Source organism: Leptopilina boulardi, unplaced genomic scaffold (assembly GCF_019393585.1).
Source record: "Leptopilina boulardi isolate dan_hultmark-lab unplaced genomic scaffold, ZJU_Lbou_2.1 LbouV2_13, whole genome shotgun sequence".
In the NCBI taxonomy this organism is placed as follows: domain Eukaryota; kingdom Metazoa; phylum Arthropoda; class Insecta; order Hymenoptera; family Figitidae; genus Leptopilina; species Leptopilina boulardi.
This window is the reverse complement of record NW_026137674.1, coordinates 1,243,139-1,269,251: the sequence shown is the minus strand read 5'-3', so window position 1 is coordinate 1,269,251 and position 26,113 is coordinate 1,243,139. Positions and strand designations below refer to the sequence as shown.

Below are 26,113 nucleotides of genomic sequence, written 5' to 3'. Positions count from 1 at the left end.
CAAAAGCATATGAGAAGAGTGAATTGATTGCAGCTTAATTGAGACCAACCCTCGAGTATTCCCAGATGCAGTTCCTCCAATCCCAACAATTGAAATACTTGAATATTGCCGTGTGAGATTGAGTTTAGAGACAAGCCTTTCCGAAATGAAAGATAATTCTGATCCGGAGTCTAAGAGAATTCTCACTGGATGAGTCATTCAGGAATTGAGAAGCAGCAGAGCTTGAGAAGTAGCGAGAAGCACAATAGGTCTGATATTAAAATGATTGTTACCTTGAGATGTCAAAACATTTAGTCAATTTGAGCTGTCATTCCTTTGAGCAGGTTGAGGTGCTGTTGATTGAGAAGTATCCTTGGTTGATTTCGTCCTTGAGTCAGCAACGTGAATCATTGTGTGATGCTTACCGTTGCATTCCCTGCATCGCTTGTCGCTTTGAAAAGCGTGAGCTAAGTGTCTCCCCAAACAATTGAAACACAGCCGTTGAGTTTTGACAAACTCTCGTCTGTCTTGATTAGAGAGGTTCCGGAATTTCTCACAAACTACAATATAGTGAGATTGTTGACAACATGAGCAAGCAAATCCGTAGTCTTGATGAGAAGCAGTGAGAGCCCTCGCTGATTTTGATGTTGATTGAGTTGACTTTGAGGTTGAGGTTGACGCCGTTGATTTTGCTGACTGAGAGTATTGAGTTGCATTTAACTGCATATTTTCTACGGCACGAGCACGTCCAGTGAGAAAGTCCTTGAGTTCCTTGTAGGTAGGGGATGTTGTCCGTGTGCCTTGTTTAACTTCCCAGGCTTCCCTGGTTTGAGTGTCCAATCTTCGAATGATAAAATGAACAAGAATGAGATTCCATTAGTCAACTGGAGAACCGAGAGAAGTGAGTGCATTGAGTGATTCCGTTGTAGTGGTGATGAGCGCATTGAGATCTCCAGCTGATTTTGATGAGATAATCTTTGAATTGAAAAGCTTGTCCATTTGAGATGCAATAAGCAACCGTTTATTTTCATAGCGAGAAGTGAGTAATTCCCAAGCCGAATAAAATGAGTCACTTGAGAGGGAGAAATTGGCAATCAATTGAGCTGCTTCATCAGTAAGAGATGTCTGTATATAATGCATTTTTTTCACGTCTGAGATTTCTGAGTTTTGCCCGACAAGTGATTGAAATAAATCTCTGAATGAGGTCCAAGCCGAGTAATCCCCAGAAAACTTCGGCAATGAGATTTCCGGGAGCTGTCGGCGTTTAGGTTGAGAGTTTTCTGTTTGTTGAGTTAATTGTGAGACTGGTTGTTTAAATTGTTCAATAAGTGAGTTGATTGTAACCTCTGAGTCCATGAAAGTTTTAAATCCCTGTTCAAAACATTCCTCCGTCATGTAAGGAGTTGTAAAAAATGAGTTGTCACATTTTTCCCCGATTTCTTCATGAGCCTGTGAAAATTCCGATCAAAGATCTTCAAAAATTGTTTTCATTGAGTTGAGTTCGCTGAGTGAGTACAGACTTGAGAATTTCTGAAGTTGATCAAGTGATTCTACCATTAAGTTGAGTCTACTCGTTTGAGTAGCAACCTTGAAATTGAGCCACACCTTGAGATGTACTTGTTTGAGGATCCGCAATTTTGACAGTTAAACTTTCCTCTTAAACTGTGAGCTTTTCCATTGTTGAGATTACTTCCTTAATTTACGTGTCTGATGAGAGAGGATTTTGAGCATGAGATTCTTCCTTGTTTGGTGGTTGAGTTTCGTCAGCTGAGTTGACAGGTTCCTTTGAATCAGTGTTCATGGCGAGAGTTGACCGAGAAGTGTGTGAGGTGAGAGTCAAAAAGTTCGGTTTCCGTCGGAGACAGTCGTCAGGGATCGGAGAGTGAAGAGACGAACCGAGAAAAAATGGCTGACACTGAAACCGGGCGAGCGGATCTCTAGCCTGTTACACTGAGCGAGCACTGTGAGCTCCCCACCACTGCGCGTCCCTTGCCAAACACTTTCACCTGTTGAAACCTGCATGTTTCAATTTTTCACTGAACACTATCCGGCTCGAAGGACCAAATGTTTGAGATTTTACCAAAAAGAATGAGAGGTGTTCAGGTGAGATTAAGAAACTATTTTATTTAGGAATAGTTGCCTCTTTTGGAGCAACTCGAGATTTTGCATTTAATAATATAACCTGAACCGTATTTTCACACTCTACTTTTGCAAACACAATAGCTGAATAAGCTATTCCTCTGGCACCGCCAAATCTGAGTAACGTCACGTTTCCTACGCTGATTGCTCTCGGAATTTCTATATTGTTTAACAGATCAATTTCTTTTGATCATTGTAAAAAATCTTCTCTTAATGTCCCTTTTAAGTTCGCGTTCCACTCTATTGAGTGGAGGAGTATCATTTTTGGTTTTAATGTAACTGTACACGTAATTCCTATCGGGTCAAAAATTTTTGTGTGTTACTGAGAGAATCAAACGTTTTGTTATTGATTGGATATTCTTATAATTAAATGTACTAGGCTTAATTAAAATTGTATCCCTTTTGTTATTTCATATCATACCTAACACCAATGTAGATTCGTTTTTACTGCTGTCATTCGTGATTTCCCAACCTCGAAGGTCAAACTCTCCTGATGCAAAATTTGCAATGGATTCTTGCACGAATGTTTTTAACTTTATTTTAGAATCTTCCCTGGTGACACAATTATAAACATAAAATGCATTGCACAATTTTTCTACCGTTGTTTCGATCCAGTCGGTTTGCGAAATTTCTGCCTTTTTCTTAGCCGAATACAAAAGTAGCTTTATTATAGCCGCTAAAACAAAATAACTACATGACAATCTAAGAACTAATCTACGAGGGCGAATAATGATCACCTTGTCTTCACGTATTCAAAGAAAACGTAGATAATCTCTGTTATTCGTTAATACTTATTTGCAAGAAGGTTTTTCGAATATCGACTATCACCCCAATGACCCTTTCTTTAAAACGATTCACCGAATTCGGCACAAGTTCAATTAAATTCGGTCTTTGCCCTAAACATTCATTTGACGATGTAAAACCTTCTGGTCTCACTGACGCGTCAAAAACTGGCCGAATTTTCGTCGTACTTTGTAACTTGACCACTGGACAATGCGGTAAATAATCAGTCATTACCGTAGTATCTTTTAAAAACTTAAGCTTTTTCTAAGTCAATCTTTTTTTTCGGTGAATAATTTTCCGTCTTCATCGGCCCCAATAAGAACATTCCATGTACGGTATCGCAATTATATAAAATATTAATCTCAAACTCAGACTTTATTCCGCCCAACAATGAATGGACAATTTCTTGTTGACCTCGAAAAACAAAACTTAACTCTTTTGTAATACTAGAACGAAAATATGATCTCTAAGAAGCCAAATCAATTAAGACCCTGACAATCTTTTCCTTTGTATTAGAATATAATTCAACTCGCAAAGTTTGTAAACAAACCGACAGTAAAGCGCTAAAAGTAGCTAAATTATTTTTACTAACAACTTTATCATTATTTTTAATTTCATTTGAATTTTAAGAAACAAAATTTGGACACATTTACAGAACATGACGTCGACTACATCAATCACACTTTATTTTAACATTACATGTCTTTTCAATGTGACATTTCTTAAGATAATAAAAAACAACAATTTTCCGTTTTAATTATTTCTTTTCTCTAAATTTAATTGACGAGCTACCTCACAATTACAACTATAATGACAAGAATAAAAAAATACAAACTTTTAGTTTTTCGTTAACTTTAGAAGCAAGAACCCAGCAAACACTGTTACAGGTCAGTTATAGAACTGTTACAAATTTTTTGAGAACATCTTCTATAATTGGTTATGAACCTGTGAGTCACTGGTTACACAAAATGTTGTACTCAGCGGATATGTAAGATTCTGTAACAGATTTATAATGTGGTTACAAATGTATTTGTAACAGTTCTTAAACTGTTTTGTAACAACTATAAAATGGTACATAACTATTATCGCACAATTATTATCGAAAAATACATGCAAAATATTTTTATTCTTGATAAAAATATTAAAACTTGATGTAATAGAAAAAGGAAACTCTAAAACAAACACAGTTAGGACAGTGTCAAATTTCAACTGCTCTATAGCAATATCGCTCCACAGGCTTATACGCTAACCATTACGCTACCCTAACATGGGAATATAAATACAAAATTGATTTGATAACTTGCGACTGAGGAGGATTTAGAAACTGTATTGCTTATATAACGAAAAAACAATAAGACTATGTGATGTATAAAATTTTTAGAGTTTTTTAAATTTAATTGCATACTTAAGTAAAATGAACTATTTATTTATTAATTCCATCGAAAATAGTTAAGCTACTTATGAACACTTCAAAAACTTAATCTCAGGTTTAAATATATTCCAAAACTGAACTTCATAAAAATTTTAGAACAGTTCATCATTGTTCCGAATTGAATTTGAATATTTCTAAAATATTTCAATGAAATATTTATACAACGAACGCTAAAATATTTCTTATATGCGGACATTTTCCTGATTTTAGCAATATTTCAAGTACTTCGCATTGAAATATTTCAAATCTTTCAATTAAATATTTCAGAAATATTTTGGAAATATCCTGTGCTGTGTGGGGTTTGGGATAAAAAAGGCGGCGTTAAAAATTATTAACAGAATTAGTTGTCATTTAAAATTAGACAAAAAATACCGTTTTTTTACCGTCAACACCAGGCAGAAGAATTGTTTTCGTTTTTTAAAGAGTGAAGACATTTTAATACACGAAAAACCCTCTACTTTGATAAAATTATAACAAATTTTTTTTTAAAAAGTGTCTGGCTAAAGTCGGAAACGTTTTTTCTCTGACCAAACCATGTCAAAATATTTTATTTTTTAAAAAATCGTAATTTCTCTTACTTTAAATGATCATCAGAACTCTTACTTTTACATTTCAGGAGTTTTTAGCGCAGGATTAAGTTCCATTTCGGCAGCATTAAATTCTTTATCGGCAGTTACTTTAGAAGATTATATAAAACCATTGCATAAAAAAATCACGAGGAAGGAGTTTCGAGACTCAAAATCTTTGGTTATTGGAAAATTACTTGCTGTTATTTTTGGAATCCTCAGTATTTCTCTTGCCTTTTTAGCTCAATATTTAGGAGGCGTTCTTCAAGTAAAAATTATTTTTACATACATATTTTATTAATTATTTAGTTACTAATTTTTTAGATTAAGGGGTTAGTACTACATCTTTTTTCAAGAAAATCGATTTTCTAAAAACTGCATATTCTTGTAGTAGATATATAGGGTGTCCCAGTCATGGGTGTACATGTTAAAGGTACATATTAATTTACAAAAAAATTCAGTTAATAAAATGGAGGATATACAAAATTTTGTAATAAAAAAAAATATTTAAAAAAAGTCACTGAGATGTAGTACTAATCACTTAAAAATTGATTATTTGTAAAATAAAATTTTTTAATTAAGTGTCATCTTTAGTATAACAATAACTACTTGAAAAAAATAAACAATAAAAATCTTTAATTTTTTTTAAAGTTTTCAGGTCACATAAATAAGGAAATCAAAATTTAATTAGGGATTCATACCCTTATAACACCAAGAAATTCTGCAAAAATCCTTGGGATATTCATTAGCTTTCGTTGGCTTCGGTATCTGAAAGATATTTTCAGGATATCAACCACTTTAAATCATGGTATCAAAAATTTATTTTGCTCATTTGTGTTTGCAATATTTTAACAATAATTTTATCGAAAAATGTAGCTAAATATGTTAGTCATTATCGTTTAGCTTTGCCATTTCGACTCCCAAAATCAAAAGGCTTGTCCATTATAATTTTTTATTTTATTTTCATAGTTATTACCTATTTTGTGCTGATGGTAGTTCAGGAGGCCATGTCCCGTGAGCAGCCTGACCATTGCTCTCTTCAATTGCCCCTTTCACCGCACCTGGCATAATGCCTACCGCCGGCTCCGGGCCTATCATAGTCATCTCAGACCCTCTACGGACTAAGGTATCTGCTTCTTCATTTCCTCTAATTCCCGAGTGTCCTGGTGCCCAGATTAATGAGAGCTTATTTTTCAAACCTAGCTCGTCCAATACCTTCCGACATTCACAAACTAGTTTTTACTATATAGTTGGATTACTTAAGGCGTTTAAAGCCGCCTGACTATCGACACAGATATTAATTCTCTTGCCAGACTTTCCTTTTTCAAGGCAAATCATTGCGCAAGTCATTACAGCACAGACTTTGCTTGCCAAACCGTGGTGTAATTACCTAAAGATAATGTCACTTCAGTTGCATTAGACTTACAGTATACACCCAAACCAGTGCCTCTTTCCATCTTGGATCCATCCGTAAACCAAAGTTCACCTCCAAGTGGACAGCTTTTTTCCCAATCTTTTCTCAACGGAATAATGGTCTTAAAGCGAGGTTTGAATTTCACTCTTTTGACCTTGCTATCCTGTCCCATACTGATTTCTGGGATATTCAGTATAGAGGCCGGGAATTTTGTATGTTTTCTCCTAGCTCTCCATTTCCCCTGTGCTTGAAGTCTGATCATTGTGAGAGCAGCCTTGTTAACCGTTTCCTCCGCCAATAAGAAACCTAACGCCGAAGTTGGCGTGGTTCTCATAGCCCCAGTAACCCCTCTAAACACCATTGCTTGCAGTTGTTCAAGTTTCAATTTCACCGTTTTCAACTGGCTTCTAATCCACCAAACAACTGATGCATGCAGAAACCTTGGCAACAGGACCATACGATAGAGCCAGTGAACCATATCCGGTTTTAGACCCCAAGCTGATCCAATAGCCCATCTGCAAACCCAAAAAGTAGTGCAAAACCTACTATACTGATACTCTAAGTGCTTTCTCCAGATCAGCTTCTTATTCCGAATAACTCCTAGATATTTAACCGAATCGGAAAAAGACACTTCTTTTCCATAAAATACAGGTTTTCTCACAATGGGAACCTTGTATTTCCTAGTAAAGATAACCATATCCGTCTTGTCTGGATTAACAGAGAGACCAGTTCGTTCACACCATCTCTTGACGATGTCTAATGCCCTCTCTGTCAATTCCAAGAATGTATCCAAAGAGAGACCTCTTACAATTATCAGGAAATCGTCCGCATAGCTTTGCGTATAAAATCCTTGGCCGTTGAGTTCTACTAGTACCTCGTCTGCCACCAAGCTGCATAATAGAGTAGATAAAACTCCGCCTTCAGGGCAACCGTAGGAAATTAGGCCATTTATTTTGGCCTCTCCATACTCTGCTTTCAGGGCTTTATTATGTAGCATACCTTTAATCCACCTAATCAGTAGATCTGGTATGCCACATCTTTTAGCCGCATTGCATACTGCTTGACTACAGGTGTCGGGGAAAGCATCCTCTATATCTAGAAAAGTGCCCACCGCATAACCCACTGAGCCTAACTCTTTTTCAATTCTGCTAATCGATAAATGAAGAGCTGTTTCTACAGAACAGCCTGCTCTATACGCGTGCTGTCCCGGATGTAATGGTACTTCCATCAGACATTCCTGTCTGATAAAAGTATCTATCAGTTTCTCCAACGTCTTATGGTTGAAGGAGGTTAAACTGATCGGCCTGAAGTCTTTGGCTGCTGTATAACCAGCACGCCAGGCCTTCGGAATAAATACTACTCTGGTCATTTTCCATGCCTCAGGAGTGTAACCTAGAGCTATACTTGCTCTCATGATTTTAACTGAAGGTAAACGAACATACCGCAGTCCTTTTTGTAAGAGAACCGGATATATGCCGTCTCCCCCTGGTGCCTTAAATGGCTTAAACCGGTCTAAAGGCCAATCAATCTTTTCCAGAGTCACAATGTCGGATGCAAGTTTCCAGTGTTCTCGTCCAGGGCGAGATTTACGTGGATTCCGATCCCCATTGCTCTGCTCTGATTCTCTGAAGTCTGGGAAATTAATTCCCACAAGATGCTTCAGGCACTCAGCTCTGTCATGGGCGAATCTTTCGTTAGGTAGCAAAATTGAAGATAGATTAGCTGTGGCATCTCTAGCTAGAATTTTATGAAGTCTAGATGCTTCTGGTATCTTCTCAATACCTTCGCAAAAGCTCCTCCAGCCGGATGCTCTAGCCTTGTCTATCCCTTTCTTATAGCAATTACGAGCGTTATGGTTCAAAGCCTATGCCTGTTGATTCCTTCTTTTCTTTTCCTACTCAGCATTCCACCAAGTAGTTTCCCTGCTAGTTTCAAGTCTTTTTGGGTTACCGTTTCTATCAAAAGCGGAAATAATTGAATCCTGCAGAAAATTTGCTGCAATAGCCAACTCCTCTTCTGCACCATAACTGGTAGGAAAGCATTTCGTGGAGTTCATAAGGTCTTCACAATATGAAGACCAATTGGTACTTCTAGGATTACGACCCCACCTAAATTCACGAGCAGCTGACTCTATTCTGAACGTTATAAGTCTATGGTCTGAAAGTGAGTCTTCATCCGACACTTTCCAATCCTGCACTTCCTCCGACAATAACCTCGAACAGATGGTAATATCCAAAACCTTCCTCCTTCTGTTAGTAACAAAGGTAGGCTCGTTTCCCTGATTGAGAAAATCTAGGTCTGAATCAACTAGAAAGTCTAGAAGTTTCACACCCCTATCATTGATGTCTGTACTACCCCAAATAACATGGTGTGCGTTGGCATCACAACCCAGAATCAGAAAAAGTCCCTCCTGATGACAGTACTCCACCAGTCTTAACACCTTTTCTGGTGGTGAAGGTTCATTTTCTGATCCTGGAAAGTAACCAGAGGCAACAATCACCTCTTTGTTACTTACATTTTTATCTCTATACATAACTTTTATAACTTCCAGATCTCGACTAGTTAACTCTAAAAGAGGAAACGCATTTACTCCCTTATAGGCGATACACGCCCTAGGTGCAAATTCCTGTGGTGAACTCACTACCTCCCCACAGTTACTCAAACCTCTACGTACCTCATTGGATTCCGTGGCCCATCAAGTTTAGGACTGACCCTCGGAAACCTCCGTCGCTTTCCTACTCGTGCCTTGTCCACCACTCACCGTGTCTGTTCTGTGCTAACTCACCCTAAGAGTAATCTGCCCAAGACCGTGGCACAGTTTGTAGTGAAGAGACCCGAGCACACCCAGCTGAGTCTCTGGCACACCTACCGCGAGAGTCCAGCCTGCAGCCGTAGAGACTACGCCTGAGTCTGTTGTCTCGCCACCCGAATACAACCTCCACTTAGTTTTATCCACCCCAGGATACTGTCTCCTGAGGTTAGTCAGGACTGCAGCCTGGTCCACCCTTGGACCTGGTACCTAAGCTGTCGCCCTGACCCTCTTAATGAGGTCGGCAGGATCTGTCACTTTATGTGACACACCCTCTATTGCCTGACTGATTTCCGGTACGTGGGCATTTAACCACTCCCTAGAGTCAGAGTCCAGGCACTCGATTAAGATCGGCCCTTCTACGAGGTGAACTTCACCAAAACGAGGTGCAGCCTCAGCCGTGGACCTCGCGATTTCATTAAAGATGGATACCCTAAATAGGCCCAGCTGATCAAGAGTCAGCCTAATCTTCGGGTACCTCTTCGCAATACTCGCTCCCGAAAGAGACGATCTTGCTACTTGAGAGAAAGAGGCGGTTCCTACCAGGGGTTCCTGCCTCCTTTTCTTCTCCTGCTGTGGAGAAGCGTCTGAGTCTTGTCGGCGCGGACCCTTTTTCGTGTCCTGATCGACAGACCCGGCTTTGCTTTTATCAGGCATAGAAGTAGAGGAAGAAGCAGGTTGAGACCCTTGCCGGTTCTGCTCCCTAAGCCTCTTTAGCCTTCTCCTTGCGCAGCCACTGAGCTTTTTACCCTTAACGGATAAGCTCACCATTAGGTTTTCATCCACAGGAACAGTGGAACAATGGGACGGTCCCGAACTGATCTGCGTCAGAGCCTCAGAACTTAATGGTTCCCTTTCAGGTTCCATTTCGTTGTGAGGCGAAATTGCCGAGGCTGAAGGTACCGTTAAAGGTTCTCTTTCTTCCTGCGGCAAAATCTCCGGCCCTGAAACCTGACTCTACGAAGAGTGTTCGGTATTCACGGGCGAAACACTTTTATTTTTATTGTCTGTAGTATTCATATAGGATCCCACGAGTACAGGGGAACAAAAGGTCCCTCCTCAAAGAGCCCCTTATGCAAGGATAAGATTAAATACTGCTGAGATTTCGTCTGGTGTCTCAGAGTCTCCATTTGCGAAACCTTCATCACGACCCCGCAGAACGCCAGAGCGATCACAGATCGACCCAGCCCGGCACCGTCGCCACCCGAACTTTACGAGTGCTAAACATGTGCAAGACTGAAAGCCAACCCTCCGCAGGAGCGAGATAAAGTTGGTAACGCTGGTACCATTCATCCTTCGACACGGCGAAAACATCTTGGATTGGGAGGGGCACAAGACTCGCGCCTCCTTAGTCCAGATTCCTCGCCCCTCAAGAAAATGGAGGGGCCGTTTTTCGGTTTAATCTACCCGAGCACCTAACTCCTCCGCTTCCAGTGGTGGTCATATCTGCCCGCCAAGGGTCGCATCCTCACCATTCAATTTCCCCTAACTTGCAGACGGTCCCTCCCTCACGAGAGCAGGCCCCCACAGAATAGCGAAGAAAAGAATGGGGTCCGGAGAAGGTGCTTAAATAAATTCGTAAGCCTCCTCACTAACAACAAAATCCTACGACCCCTAGGGAAGGCTGTTGACATTAACTTTGACTTTAAAATTAATTAAACTACTATATTACGTGGATATTACGTGAAACGAAAATTAGGATATCCCGGAGTTCTTAAGGTATCAAAAGAATATAAGATTGTTTAAGATTGTCGAAATTATTCCCTCTTCAATTTCATCTTAATTCACCACTTCGTTATCTCAGGCTTCGTACTCATTTGTTAGTAAAAAAAAGTAGCGAAAGTAGCCTGAACGGTGAAAGAAGTAGCAAAAAAGAAGCCTTGGCAAAAATAAGTAAAATATATGGTTCTTATATAATATTACATTTAATTTAACACAATACAAAGTTAACACTTAATTTACATAATAAATTACATAATAATTAGTTCTTAGAGCATTAAAATGTCAAATTAAAATCTTTCAAATTGTAATTATCTCGAAGGAAACAAATATTAAATTTTTGTACCACACAACACATAGATTTTTAAAAATCAAAAACTACATTTACAGACGACCAGAGGGAAAGTACAAATCTAAATTAGTAGTATAACTATGTCACTCTCAGGAATTAGTACCTAAGGCTGCCGCTAGATGGCGCCACTGTCGCTTAACGCCGGTCAGTATTTACCCACAGTCGATAATGTAGGTATTAGTTCTGCCGGCTGCCACTAGATGGCGCCACTGTTGGTCGGTATTATCGTCAGTCGGTAATGTAGACTTCTGCATTATCAGCAGTCGGTAATGTAGATCCCTGACATGAATTTTACCTCGGTCGGCAAGGTAGGAAACTGTTTTACCGACCAAGTGGGCAAGTGACTATGTATAGTCACCATGTGGCGCAAGTCGCACATGTGAGTGTGTGTATCGGTGAGATTTGGTATATAAAGAAGGGTTGGATACAGTAGTGACATTATCAGCATTCTCTTGGAGCAACTCGGAAGGAGCAGCAGAAGCAGTCGGCAAGCAGAGATATCTTGGTGGAGAGGAAAAGAGGGATAGCAGCGCAGGGCAGTCTAGGCGTGCAGCATCGGTGAAGCAAGCGGTGAGGAGAAGAGGGGGTGACCGCGGAAGGCAGTGGAGGCGCTCAGCATTGTAGGAGAGTACTGTAGAGAAGGAGGGTGGGGGTAGATCTGTGGAAAACAGTGGAGGCGTGCAGCATTGTTGAAGGAGAGTTAGAAGCGACTTTGAATTTAGTTTTAAAGTAAGATTATTAGTATATATATCAAGGTTATGTAGCGCAATGGGTAACGTTCCTGAGTTATAATCTGAGATTTTCTGGTTCGTCTCCCAGCAGAATCATTATTTTTTTTTAAATAGTATAAAAAATTTAATGCTCACACATACTTATTTAGATGATGCATGTGTACTTTTTGAAGATTTCATTAAAAAGGTTTTACAAAAGCATGATTCACTGAAAGTTTATGCTGTGCTTACAACAAAGTTTAAAAAAAATTATTAATGATGAAGAGAAAGTTGAGCCCAAGTATTTTAATGTGAGAAGTAATCAAAGCAAAGCGTGCATGTATAAATGTTAAAAATATGGATACAATGTGTTTTAAGTGGGCTGTTTTATCAGCTTTACACCCAATAGTTCAACACCCAGAGTTGATGAATAATTACTTCAGATATGGAAATGAATTGAACTTTACCGGAATCAAGTTTCCTGTTTCCTTAAAAGATATAACAAAATTTGAAAAACAAAATGACATCTCTATTAATCTGTATGGACTTCGCTTAATAAACAAAAAGTACAACACAGTCTCATTACACTTGACTTCAGAAAAAAAGGCAAGACATATTAATTTACTAAGAGTGGAAAGTCACTATGAGAACGAGGTTGACAGTGATAATGCAGCAGGAGGATAAACTCTCACAACTATTCCTGCTGCTTCTGATGTTATTGTACCAATTACTTACCATTATGTATGGATTAAGAACTTGTCCGCGCTTGTAAGTTCTCAAGTTTCATCCAATCGACATAAGAAACATATCTGTGATCGATGTCTTCATTACTTTGTCACGGAGGAGAGATTAGCCGGACATGAGGAGGAGTGTAAGACATTAAATGAGTGTAAAATAAACCTTCCCAAACCAGGACAGAATTTTATTCAGTTTAAAAATTATGGAAACAGAAAAAAAGTTCCATTTGTAGTCTACGCTGACTGTGAGTGTTTGTTGAATCCTGTCGAAGATGAAGAAACCACTTGTAATACTGAAGTGATTCAACGTCATGAAATGTTCAGTATTGGATATTATTTAAAATGCAGTTATGATGATTCGTTATCCAAATACAATTCCTGCCCAGATGGAACAGATGCTGCCAAGTGGTTCGCCCAGGAGTTGAAACAGTTGGCTGGAACTCTGGACAATATCTTTAAAAACCCTATTCCAATGGATAGATTGACATATGATGAGATTGAAGCTTTTTTTGATGCTCAAATATGTCATATTTGTGAAGGACCATTTTTACCACGTGAGAAGAAAGTTCGAGACCATTCCCACTTAACTGGTAAATATCGAGGTGCAGCTCATGAAAAATGTAATTTAAATTATCAAGATTCACGAGCAGTACCAGTTGTATTTCACAATTTAAGTGGGTATGATGCTCATTTTATAATTAGAGACATTTGTTTAGAATTTTCGGGAAAGATTGAACTCTTACCACTGAATAAAGAAAAATATATTTCTTTTACTAAATATGTAAAGGAGACGGAAATCAAATTTCGATTTATAGACTCATTTAAATTCATGGCATCGTCTTTGGAGAAATTGGCATCATACCTATCCGAGTATAAAATTGTGAATCAAGTATTTTCAAACTTCACCTCTGAAGAAATTGAATTACTTACACGTAAAGGGGTTTTACCGTATGAATATTTGGATTCTCGTCAAAAATTAGAAGAAACAAACTTACCTGCTAAAGAAAAATTTTATAGTATATTGAATGATAGTACGGTTTCTGATGAAGATTACTTACATGCCCAACGTGTTTGGTCTACATTTAATTGTTCTAATCTCGGTGAATATGTTGATTTATACATGAAAACAGATGTTTTACTATTAGCCGACATCTTTGAAAATTTTAGAGATCAGTGCTTACAAGCTTATAGACTTGATCCTGCTCATTACTATACTACACCGGGATTAACTTGGTACGCGATGTTAAAATATACTAATGTAAGGTTAGAATTGTTGACAGACATTGACAAACTAATGTTTTTTGAACGTGGTGTGAGAGGAGGTATAAGTCAATGTAGCAATCGCTATGCTTGTGCTAATAATCCGTTTATGGAAAATTTTAATAAAAATGAGGAGGTCAAATACATTATGTATTTTGATGCAAACAATCTTTACGGTTGGGGTATGGTACAACCACTTCCTTATGGTGGATTTGAGTGCGTTCAAGTTGACTACAATTTTGACTTTAATATATCAGATGATTCACCTTTTGGCTACATTTTAGAAGTAGATTTAGATTATCCAATAGAATTGCACAACAGTCACAGTGATTTTCCATTCTGCTCAGAACACTCAAATCCACCATCGGAATCAAAACAAGCAAAGCTTTTAACTACATTGAATCCTAAGCGCAAGTACATTATCCATTATAGAGTATTAAAACAAGTTCTTGCTAATGGACTCAAGTTGGTAAAAATTCACAGAGTTATGCAATTTAACCAACCAACATGGCTTAAGCCTTATATTGACTTTAATACTGCAAAAAGAGCTAAAGCGACAAATGAATTTTAAAAAAATCTGTATAAGCTCATGAATAATGCCGTTTATGGATAAACCATGGAAAATGTACGCAAACACGTCGATGTAAAACTTGTAACTAAATGGGAGGGTCGCTATGGAGCTGAGGCTCTGATATCTAAACCAAATTTTCACAGTCGGTCAATTTTCTGTGAAAATCTGGTTGCAATTGAACTAAGGAAAACCGAAATTTTGATAAACAAACCAATTTATATTGGTTTTCCAGTACTCGATGTATCCAAGTCACTTATTTATGACTTTCATTATGATTACATGTTAAAAAAGTATGGTGAATCTTGTAAGTTGATGTATACAGATACCGATAGTTTAATTTATGAAATAAAGTGTGCTGATATTTATGTAGATATGAAGGAGGATATTCATAAGTTTGATACGTCGGATTATCCAAAGGATAATATTTATAATATTCCTCAAGCCAACAACAAAGTACTTGGACTTATGAAAGATAAATGTAGTGGAAAAATAATTACAGAATTTGTTGGTTTAAGGAGTAAGATGTATAGTATTCGTGTAAATGGTCAGGATTTTACAAAGAAAGCTAAGGGAGTTAGATTGTTAGTTGTAAAAAAATATATCAATTTCAATGATTATACTGACTGTCTACAAAATTTTGCAATTCAGACAAGAACTCAACATATAATTCGATCACGACTTCATCAAGTTGAAACTGTTAAACAACTTAAAGTTGCTTTAAGTCCAATGGACGACAAACGATATTTATTACCAGATGGCTATGATACTCTTGCTTGGGGACATTATAGAATAGAGGAAAGAGATTAAGCTTATACTGTATGTGTGTGAAAATTTGTAAATATAAAAATTGTTACAAAATAAATAGACAGTTTTACCAGATACATTTAATTTTATTCATTTATTCCTAACAAAATATTACAATTTTTAAAAAATTTAAAAGTAATTAATACATATCGAAGCTTAAAATTAGTTTTAACAGTTAGTTAATATTATTTCATTGTTGATTCATTAATGATTCATTATTGATTCATTAATGATTCATTATTGATTCATTATTGAGTCATTAATGATTCATTAATGATTCATTAATTATTCATTATTGATTCATTAATGATTCATTAATGATTCATTAATGATTCATTAATGATTCATTAATGATTCATTAATGATTCATTAATGATTCATTAATGATTCATAAATGATTCATTAATGATTCATTAATGATTTATTATTGATTCATTAATGATTCATTATTGATTCATTATTTATTCATTAATGATTCATTAATGATTCATTGTTGGTTCATTAATGATTCATTAATGATTCTTTTCTTTTTGTTTTAACATTAGTCTGTTTTATCTATCCAACTATTATGAGTACTATCGAAGCCTAACCACTTGACAAAAATTTTATTTCAACGCCTCTTGAGTACTTTTTCAACAAGATATACATCGGAATATTTCACTTTAAGAAGTTCCTCTTCATAGAATCCTCCGCTAATTTAATGATCTTGGTAGTCCTTTAGCAAGTAAGTCACAGGTTGAGTTTGTTTAATTTTATCAATAGTAAATATTTCAGTTGTCCAATTCGGTGTGTAACCCTTCTCAAACACATTTTTATACTTGCTAACTCGAACTTTGTCTCCAACTTTAAATTTTGATTTTCTGAAAGGTATTTTTCTGAGTTTGAAGAATCGCTCTTTCAAAGTTTCAACATGATCTCCAGTGACATCATTGGGTTTCATTCCAATTGTGCGATGTTTTGTATCATTATACTTGGAAATGAGATTAGGTAATATATCACACCACTTGTAATTTCCTCTGAAACTAAACTGAATCCACATTTTCCTTTTGAGTGTTCGGTTAAAACGTTCCACGATGGATGCTTTTAGGTTACTATAGGTGGAATAAAAATTAATTTTTCTCAATTCCATTAAAGCCTCAAATTGTGAATTATAAAATTCTTTTCCCTTATCACAATGCAAATTTTTTGGACTACGTCCTTTTGCAAATATAGATTTCATTGCATCAGTCACATCTTTTCCAGTTTTATTCTTTACAGGAACAGCCCAAGCGTACTTGGAAAATATATCTATAACTGTAAGTAAGTACTTGAATCCTTTATTAACTTTGGAATATGGTATCATTTCAACCAAATCTGCTTGCCAAGTATCATCAATGTCACGCATTTCAACTCGACGTCGAGGATAATTTTTTCGAGCTTGTGTGTGAAGTTCATTCACTACTGTCAACTTTTTGTCATTCATTTTCAAGAGCTCTCAAACGACTGTCCAGTTGACCAATAATTTCAGCATTTTTATATGATAAATCTTGATTTATTTGTTTTTCAAGATTGTTTAATTTTTCAGACACGGAGCCTTCAAGAGTTTTTAACAGCACATTACCGTTGTCTGTCTCCAATAAATTTTTCTTTGTTTGTATTTCAAGAGTTTTCGTTTCATTTTCAAAAACTCTCATACGAGTATCTAGTTCACCAATAATTTTAGCGTTTCGATATGATAAATCTTGATTTATTTGTCTTTCAAGATTGTTTAATTTTTCTGACACTGAGCCTTCAAGAGTTTTTAACAAAACATTACCGCTGTCAGTCTCCAATACATTTTTCTTTGTTTGTATTTCAAGATTTTTCGTTTCATTTTCCAGAACTCTCATACGAGTATCTAGTTCACCAATAATTTCAGCGTTTCGATATGATAAATCTTGATTTATTTGTCTTTCAAGATTGTTTAATTTTTCTGACAATGAGCCTTCAAGAGTTTTTAACAACACATTACCGTTGTCAGTCTCCAATAAATTTTTCTTTGTTTGTACACTATAACGTCAATCGAGAACAGACGAATGTGCAGTGCTGTTCTCGATTGACGCGATTTTTATCGCTCGAAAATAAAAACACTCAGGGCCGTATGAAGGGCCTTACGCAACAATGTGAATTCTATCTAGGGGATTTTCACTAGTGGGGCACTGAATCCACCTTAAATTTAAAAATCACAAGTACGACTTTGGCGTCAGTCATAACCTAAATTCTACCCGCTTCCCCACTTCCCTTCAAGTGTTCCCTTGCTCTGTTCTCGACTGACGTGTTCTCGATTGACGTTCTAGTGTATTACAAGAGTTTTCGTTTCATTTTCAAGAACTCTCATACGAGTATCTAGTTCACCAATAATTTCAACGTTTCGATATGATAAATCTTGATTTATTTGTCTTTCAAGATTGTTTAATTTTTCTGACTATGAGTCTTCAAGAGTTTTTAACAGCACATTACCGCTGTCAGTCTCCAATACATTTTTCTTTGTTTGTTTTTCAAGATTTTTCGTTTCATTTTCAAGAACTCTCATACGAGTATCTAGTTCACCAATAATTTCAGCGTTTCGATATGATAAATCTTGATTTATTTGTCTTTCAAGATTGTTTAATTTTTCTCCTATAGAGTCTTCAAGCGTTTTTAAAAATACATTACTGTTGTCAGTATCCGATATATTTTTCTTTGTTTGTTTTTCAAGGGTTTTCGTTTCATTTTCAAGAACTCTCAAACGAGCATCAATTTCACCAATAATTTCTGCTTTTCTATATGATAAATCTTGATTAATTTGTCTTTCAAGATTTTTTAATTTTTCTTCTATAGAGTCTTCAAGAGTTTTTAATAACACATTACTGTTATCAATGTCTTGAAAATTTTCATTTATTTGTTTTTCAAGATTTTGTAGTTTATCTGTTACCGAAGCTTCAAGAATTTTTAACAATACATTACTGTTGTCAATGTCTAACCTTAATGAAGACGTGACTTGATATATTAGTCGCACTTCGTTCTCTATCATACGTTGAGTAAGTAATAAATTAACTGCGTCGCCTTCTGCTTTAGCTTTTGCAAGGTTACAAATTCTTTTCCCTCTACAGTCATAATTGTCTTCTGAATCTACTTTAAAACCAACTCCAGGTGGTCCAGGTGGTCCTCGTTTTGCTGCTACAGTTCCTCCTCTATTGAGGGGATGACCGAATACATCAATGCTCATTTTGAAACTGATATGTAGTTGATAAAACAACTTCTAATATATAATTTTAGCTTCACGTAATTCTTCAATAATGGACATAATTTCATTATTATGACTTGGATTACCAGCTGCTTGTGATGCAGTAAGTAGTCTTAAACGATCAACTAACTCATTTGGATCATCCCAATAGATGTAGTCTGGTTGAAAATTTCTTTTTGTAATCATAAATTTTGGAAGTGATGTACCAGTTTTTGACTTACTTTTCGGAGTTACAGATTGAGGAAATAGATTTGAAATAACATTAGTGTATTTAAAACTTTTACTTATATTAATAGGTTCAGAAGCACTGTATTTTTTTCTATGTGCATTGGAGTCGATGAGAATTTGCTTATAATTATTTATATCATGATCACTAATGTGTGAATTCTCCGGTTTATTTTTAAATAAAAGTTCCAATAATCCAGGGGTAATGGTAAAACGTCTATTTCCAACATTCAAAAACTGTTGATTAAAAATTATTGGTTTATCACCAATCAGAAGTGATCCATCTCGCATTTTACGTACTCCATATACTAGATCCAAACACTGTTTTCTGTTGTGATCTATCAAGTAAATATACTTATTTAGCAGTTTATCATACTCAAAGTCTGGGATTATTGTTGATTCACTATCTTCAATACTCTTAAAACTCAAATTATCATCTTCCTCTTTACTTTCACCTTTTTCCTCCTTTTCTATCCTTTCCGTTTTAAAATTTTCACGCTTAATGTCATTTATGGTAATAATTTTTTGTAAAGGTTCAACTATAGGTTTGAAGGTTTCGTTCAACAGATTTTCAGCATTTTCTTTTCCTAATTTAAATAAACGATGTTTACGTCTAATTGCCTCACTAGCTTTAGCAATTTGATGTAAATATTCTTTCTCTTTATTATACATCTTGATATATCAAGGTCTCAATTTAAACTAAAACAAATTCAAAAATTATCTTTATTTATAGTGAAATAAAACAGTCAAAACCTTTTCTATACCTTCCCTCATTTAAATTACTATCTTTATCAATTACAACAAATCCATACTTGTCAGAATTCCAACAAGCTGAACATAATTCACGAAATTGAGAAAATGTCATATCCGTATTCACATGATCATCATAAACATGTTTTAAATTTTTTTCATCTTGACGAAAAAGAACTAACAAGTTCACATTATCTCGTACTAAATGTTTTGGAATTCTTGCATAAGTTTGACATAAATAGAAACTATCAACGCTTACATGTCTACCCATACAAAAAAATGCTCTAATATTATCTTGTTTTTCACATGCCACATCATCAAATATAAATATAGAGTTTGGTTTTGCATTTTGAGGAGAAATTACTTCTTCATGTTCACTGAATGGTAAATACTCAACTCCATCAACTTCACTCACAACTTGTTCCAAAAATTTATACTTTGGTTGTTGCAAAGATTTTGAATAAAGATAAATATTATCAAATCTGAGACCATTAGGATGTAATATTAAAGACAAAAGTACATTTGTTTTCCCACAATTTGATGGACCACAGAATATTGCACGAATACTGCCTGACAATAAACTACCATGACGTTTCACTTTCTTCTCCTGTTGTTGAACAATCGAGTCAAGATTTACGACTGGTAGCTTATGAGGTTGTTCATTGAATGGCATCATAGTTTAGACTGTGGTAAAAAGGTATAAATACACCTCTTTTATAACCTTCCATTCATTTCAATTCCAACCTTTACAGACGCAAGTATGATTGTACATCGCAAGTATGACTGTACATCGCAAAATTAGCGGTAAAGGTCTATTGAATAGTCTTATCAACAAATTACCATTTGAATTACATCTGCATGGTTGTCAATACTGTGGACCAGGTACAAAATTAGCAAAACGTCTTGCTCGAGGTGATCCTGGTGTAAATCTTTTGGATTCAGCTTGTAAGGAGCACAAAATTTCATATTCAAAAAATCCAGATAACATTGAAGCAAGAAACGTTGCTGATAGGATACTAGCTAAAAAGGCATTACAACGTGTTTTTACACGTGACGCTAGTATAGGTGAAAAAACAGCTGCTTTGGCTGTATCTGGTACTATGAAAGTCAAGTCAAAATTAGGTGTGGGGCTAAAGAAGCAAAAGAAAAAGATGAGGAGGAGGAGGAAGACGAAGGTGAAACGTACGGCACTACGGAAAATTGTTGATGTTGCAAGAAATTCCATAATTCCAGGTAATAGTGCTCAATCGACAATCAAAGATGCTATTGCAACTGCTCGAAAAGCTATCAAGAAAGTAGGAGGTAAAAAAAAGATTTTAACACCTCGAATTTTACCAATACCTTCAAAAGTAGGTGGTGTTTTACCACTTATTCCTATTTTCGCTGGATTAAGTGCTCTTGGAGCTCTTGCTGGAGGTGCTGCTGGAGTAACGAAAGCTATAAATGATGCGAGTAATGCGAAAGAACAGTTAAAAGAAGCTCAACGTCATAATAAAGTCATTGAAGATGTTAAACTAGGTAAAGGACTTTATTTAAAACCTTATCGACAAGGATTAGGTCTTCATTTAAAACCTTTTCCCAAAGGTGGGGGACTTCACTTTAAACCCTATACAAAAGGACAAGGAATAAAAAAAAGAGAAAATGTTTAAAAAAAGTTCTAATACTTCCTCAATAAGCATTAACTAACTATAATTTGATGAAATACGCAAAGGAGTTAAAAATTCCTCATTTTCGGGGGGTATTTATGAGGAATGATTTACCAAAAAGAGGACCTCGAAAGAATGAATCAGCAATTATTAACCTTGATGATAAAAATGGCCCTGGAACGCATTGGGTTGCATATAAAAAGATTAAAAATAAGGCACAGTACTTTGACAGTTTTGGCAATCTTCAACCACCATACGAACTCGTAACTTATTTGGGTGATAATACTTTAATAATGTATAATCATAAAAATTATCAAGACTATAATACTGTTAATTGTGGTCATTTGTGTCTTAAATTTTTATCTCAAAAAACTTTAATAAGTTAAAAAGTATATAAATAAAGGAAAAGTAATGTGAACAATCAGTTTTTAAAAAGACATCATCATGGATGAATCGTTCACACTGACCATTTCTGGTAATTCCTCTGTATTAGAGGCTGAATATTTTCCTCCCATAGAATTGTTACCAAATAAAAATTACATTCTTGGGCTTGTTGAACTTTTAACATTTAATTCCATTCCTAATGTTGATGAAGGAAAAAATAAATTTCATGTTGGAAATAAAATAATTACTATCCCTCCTGGAAGTTATGAAATTGAAGACATTGAAAAATATATTCAAAATTCCATTACTGATGGACCTGAAGTTATAAGTATAAAACCAAATAATAACACGTTACGCAGTGAAATTAAAAGCAGCCTGAAAATAAATTTTAAACCAAAAGATTCAATTGCACAATTACTGGGTTTTGCACCGAGACACTTATCACCTAATAAAAAACATACATCTGATTTACCAGTAGCTATACTCAAGGTGAATTCCATCAGAGTTGAATGCAGTATTACTACAGGTGCTTATATTAATAATAAAAAAGTCCATACTATTCACGAGTTTTTTCCAGTAGTGCCGGCTGGATATAAGATTGTTGAAGTACCATCAAACGTCATTTACCTTCCAGTCGCCGTGAAGACAATACATAATATTCAACTTCGAATTGTTGATCAAGATGGAGATTTAGTAAATTTTCGAGGGGAAACTATAACAATTCGACTGCACGTTAAATCAGCATAATGGGTATTGTGTTTGATAGAAAATCTGGTGGAAGTTATATAAACGAGTCAAAATGCCAGAAAACATTCAGTCTTCAATCAGTTCACAAGAGATTAACATCTCAGAACATACTCTTTCTGAAACAACTCGGTCTGCGAGTTCGTCAAGAAAAAAGAAAATAGCAAAACCTATAATTAGTGCATTTTTTATTTGCTGTTGTTGTAATAAAAATGGAAGGGACTTTGAATATTTTAAGTCCAGTGAAATATGATGATTCATTGGCACATTATGAGATCCATTCTCATCAACCTTATGTTTCATCAGCATTTAATAATAGTGATGAGATTCGCATTGCAGTTCAACATCAAGATTTATATGTTCTTCCTTGTAAAAGTACCTTACATGTACATGGAAGATTAATTAAACCTAATAATACTGTTGTGACTAATACAAAATTAATCAGCAATGGTATTTCCTATTTGTTTAATGAGATTCGTTATGAACTGAATGGTGTTGAAATTGATCGTTGTAAGAATGTTGGTCTTACAACCACTATGAAAACTTATATTTCTCAAACACCTAGTCAGATAATTTATGCTGAGAATGCAGGTTATATTGACTTTCAAGATATCAGTAGAGTGACAAATGATGATGGATATTTTGATGTTAATATACCATTGAGTATGATTCTTGGATTTGCTGAAGACTATCGAAAAATAGTTGTAAATGCAAAACATGAACTTATTTTGACAAGATCTCGGACAGATCTTAATGCTATAGTTAATATTCAGGGTCTGGAGCGTGAAGAATTTAGAATTTCGATTAATAAAATTGAATGGATGATACCATACTTATTTGTGGGTGACCGTCAGAAAATTGAATTATTAAGATTTATTGAAAAGGATCCATTTATAAGTATGAGCTTTAGATCGTGGGAAATGTATGAATATCCACTTATACCTGCGACTCAGAAACATGTTTGGACTGTAAAAACTTCTACACAAGTTGAAAAACCTCGATATGTTATCCTAGGTTTTCAAACCAATCGAAAAGATAATCACACGAGATATGCCAACTTTTTTGACAACTGTAATCTCATAAATGTAAAATTATTCCTAAACTCACAATACTATCCCTATGGAAATTTAAATTTAGATTTTAATCATCACCAATTTTCTATTCTGTATGACATGTATTGTAACTTTCAAGCATCATACTATGGAAAAGATTCTGAGCCTCTACTTACCAAAAGTTTATTTAAAGATTATGCACCATTGGCTGTCATAGATTGCTCAAAACAAAACGAATTTCTCAAACAAGCTTCTGTTGATGTACGTTTGGAATTTGAATCAAGCGCTAATTTCCCACCTAATACAGCTGCATATTGCTTGATTATTCATGATCGAGTTATACAATATAAACCAATCAGTGGTGTTGTTAAAAAAGTAACATAAGTAGTGGGGGGGGGTGAATCTCAAGTATAAAAAGGAGGAATATGAACTGAAATTCTCAGTTGCTGCAACCATGGACTTCATCGTGGACATCCAAGGCTTCAAAAGGCCCTACAATGACTTCATCTTCAAGGAGCTGGCCATTCTACCAATTGAGGAAGATGCTCAACCAATGGTGTTCCTGTTCGAGCCACCCTGCACTTGGAGTTTCCTACCTGGGAGATACAAGAGTGAAAATCTATGGTTGATGCACAACTACCATAGACTGAAATGGACCTCTGGTGATGTGCCGTATGATCAATTACAATCACTTCTGCAGGATTTGTTAGCTGGTGCTCGCACAATTTATGTAAAGGGCATCGAGAAAAAAAGTGGCTTGAAAAATTTGTAATTAATGTACGAAACGTTGAAGATTTTAATTGTCCTTCACTTAAAAAACTTAAATTAGAAGCTTCATTATATGTTTGTACCTATCATACTTTGTGTAATAAATGGTGTGCAGTAAATAATGCATCAATGCACTACAAATGAGTGTGATGTAAGAAATGTTGATCAGGGTGTAGATGAAGTTGATAATCATAATGAATATTTTACTGTAAATTCTACGGAATCACTTAAAGAATTTTATGAAACATCTAAACTTTTTTATAAATAAACATTTTAAAGTTATAATAAATTGTTAATTGATTTTATCCTATCCTATTAGTTTAAGATATAAAATAAAAACAAGAAAGGTAATGCGCATGTGTGTGAAAAAGTAAGAAGTCTATAAATTTAGAGAGCGTCAATTGATTTGCTCATTATTTATCAGTAAGCTTAAGGAAGAACAATGGAATCATCAAATAAGCAGAAACCTGTGCCAGCTCCAAGGCAACCAAAGCCAGTGCCGGCACCTAGGACAACAAAGCCAGAGCCAGCACCAAGAGAACCAAAGCCAGCACCAAGAAAATTTTAAAGTGTAAATTAAAATTTTAAAAATCTACATTACCAACTTATGGTAAAGTAGAAATTTATATTATTGACTAAGATATACGACGGTGGGGCCATTGCAAATGTTCTACTATACATATTAATATATGTGAGCATTTAGAGTGGAGATTGAGATTAGCACGAGGGAGGGGATGATTTTCGAGTATAAAAAGGGTGAAGCCAGATGTGAATTTGCCATTCAACCTGCTCTGAGCTGGACGACAAGCATCTCCAAGGACAACTCTCTGAGAAGCAACATGGACTTTTCAAATATCAATGCTGTTGGATGGATGGAGAAATTCTTGCCCACGAAGCCGCTGTCCGAGCTAACTGTGGGAGGACAATTCACTATCACGAACCTTTAAAAGGTTCAGTCAAAGTATGGTGATAGAGTCGTTGCGGAAATCAACAAAACTTTCAACGTCTTCCTGCTTAGCCGATTTTACAAACATTTTGAACTTGAACCTGACACCTAGACATCAATGATGGAGGCAGCATCCAACAATTCGCTCCAAATGGTCTATCTTGGAGGACCGTATAATAATATGGAATTTAAAGAAAATGCTTAAATATAAATGTTATTTATATGTATAAAAAAACTATTTTTTTATATTAATAGTAAAAAATGAAAAATTACAAATTTAAATATGAGTTTTAATTGTTTACCTATTTAATATAATAAAAAGTCATACATTTATTTTGGTATCAAAAAAATATATTTTCATTGTATAAAAATATCTATAAAATTGAAAAATTACAATCTTATTTTAATAATACTATATATAACAACAATAATAATAATAATACTTGTAATCATAATAGTTATAAAAATACTAATTATAATAATAATAATACTAGTAATAATAAGAATAAAGATCTTAACTAAAATCTCAAAAAGAAACAACTTAAATATATATATGAATATCACAAAAAAATGGTATATAAAAAAAATGATTAAAAAAAGGAATAAAAAAAATGATATTTTTAACATTATTTAAATTTTCTGAGGGAATCATGCCTGAATTTTTGTAGATTATTGTAAATATTTAAAATTTAATTGTCTAATTGTGCATTTATTTCTGTTTCTGTTTGTGGTAGTGTTTGTCGTGGTGGTGTTTGTCGTAATGGGCTTATTGGAGGTGCTGGTGGTGAAAGGTGTAATGGTACAACAAAATTTTGTACTTCCACTTTAGTAGGTGTTGGTGGTGTGCGTGGTGGTGTAAATCGTAAATTAAGTTTTGTTTTCTGTAATGTTTTTTTTGTTGGTACTTGTTTCTTTAAATTTTTCCGATTTGTTGTTGGTTTTGGTCTTTCAGGCTGTTTAAATTTTGTGAATGTTTTTATACTTGTAGTGCTTTCAGTTTTTGGTATTTGTTTTTTACTTAATTTTTGTTGTGTTGGCATTTGTTTTATTTGTGTTTCTGTTTGTTTTCTAGCCTTGAT

At 35.2% G+C, this 26,113-nt stretch overlaps 1 protein-coding gene across 13 annotated transcripts in view; it reads left to right on the top strand.

Annotated features, from left to right (window-relative positions):
• The window catches only part of LOC127291230 (putative sodium-dependent multivitamin transporter), a 425,330-nt gene that overhangs the window by 237,645 nt on the left and 161,572 nt on the right, over positions 1-26,113 (top strand). For 12 of the 13 annotated variants that reach the window (XR_007844561.1, XM_051320216.1, XM_051320226.1 and 9 more), the window contains one exon: positions 4,950-5,167. The exons of the other annotated variant lie outside the window; for it this stretch is intronic. Coding sequence is in view for 11 of the 12 variants with exons in the window: in XM_051320216.1 (XP_051176173.1) it covers positions 4,950-5,167 (218 nt within the window). In the remaining variant the exon portion in view is untranslated. The remainder of the gene's footprint in view (positions 1-4,949; positions 5,168-26,113) is intronic. 13 annotated transcript variants of the gene reach the window in all.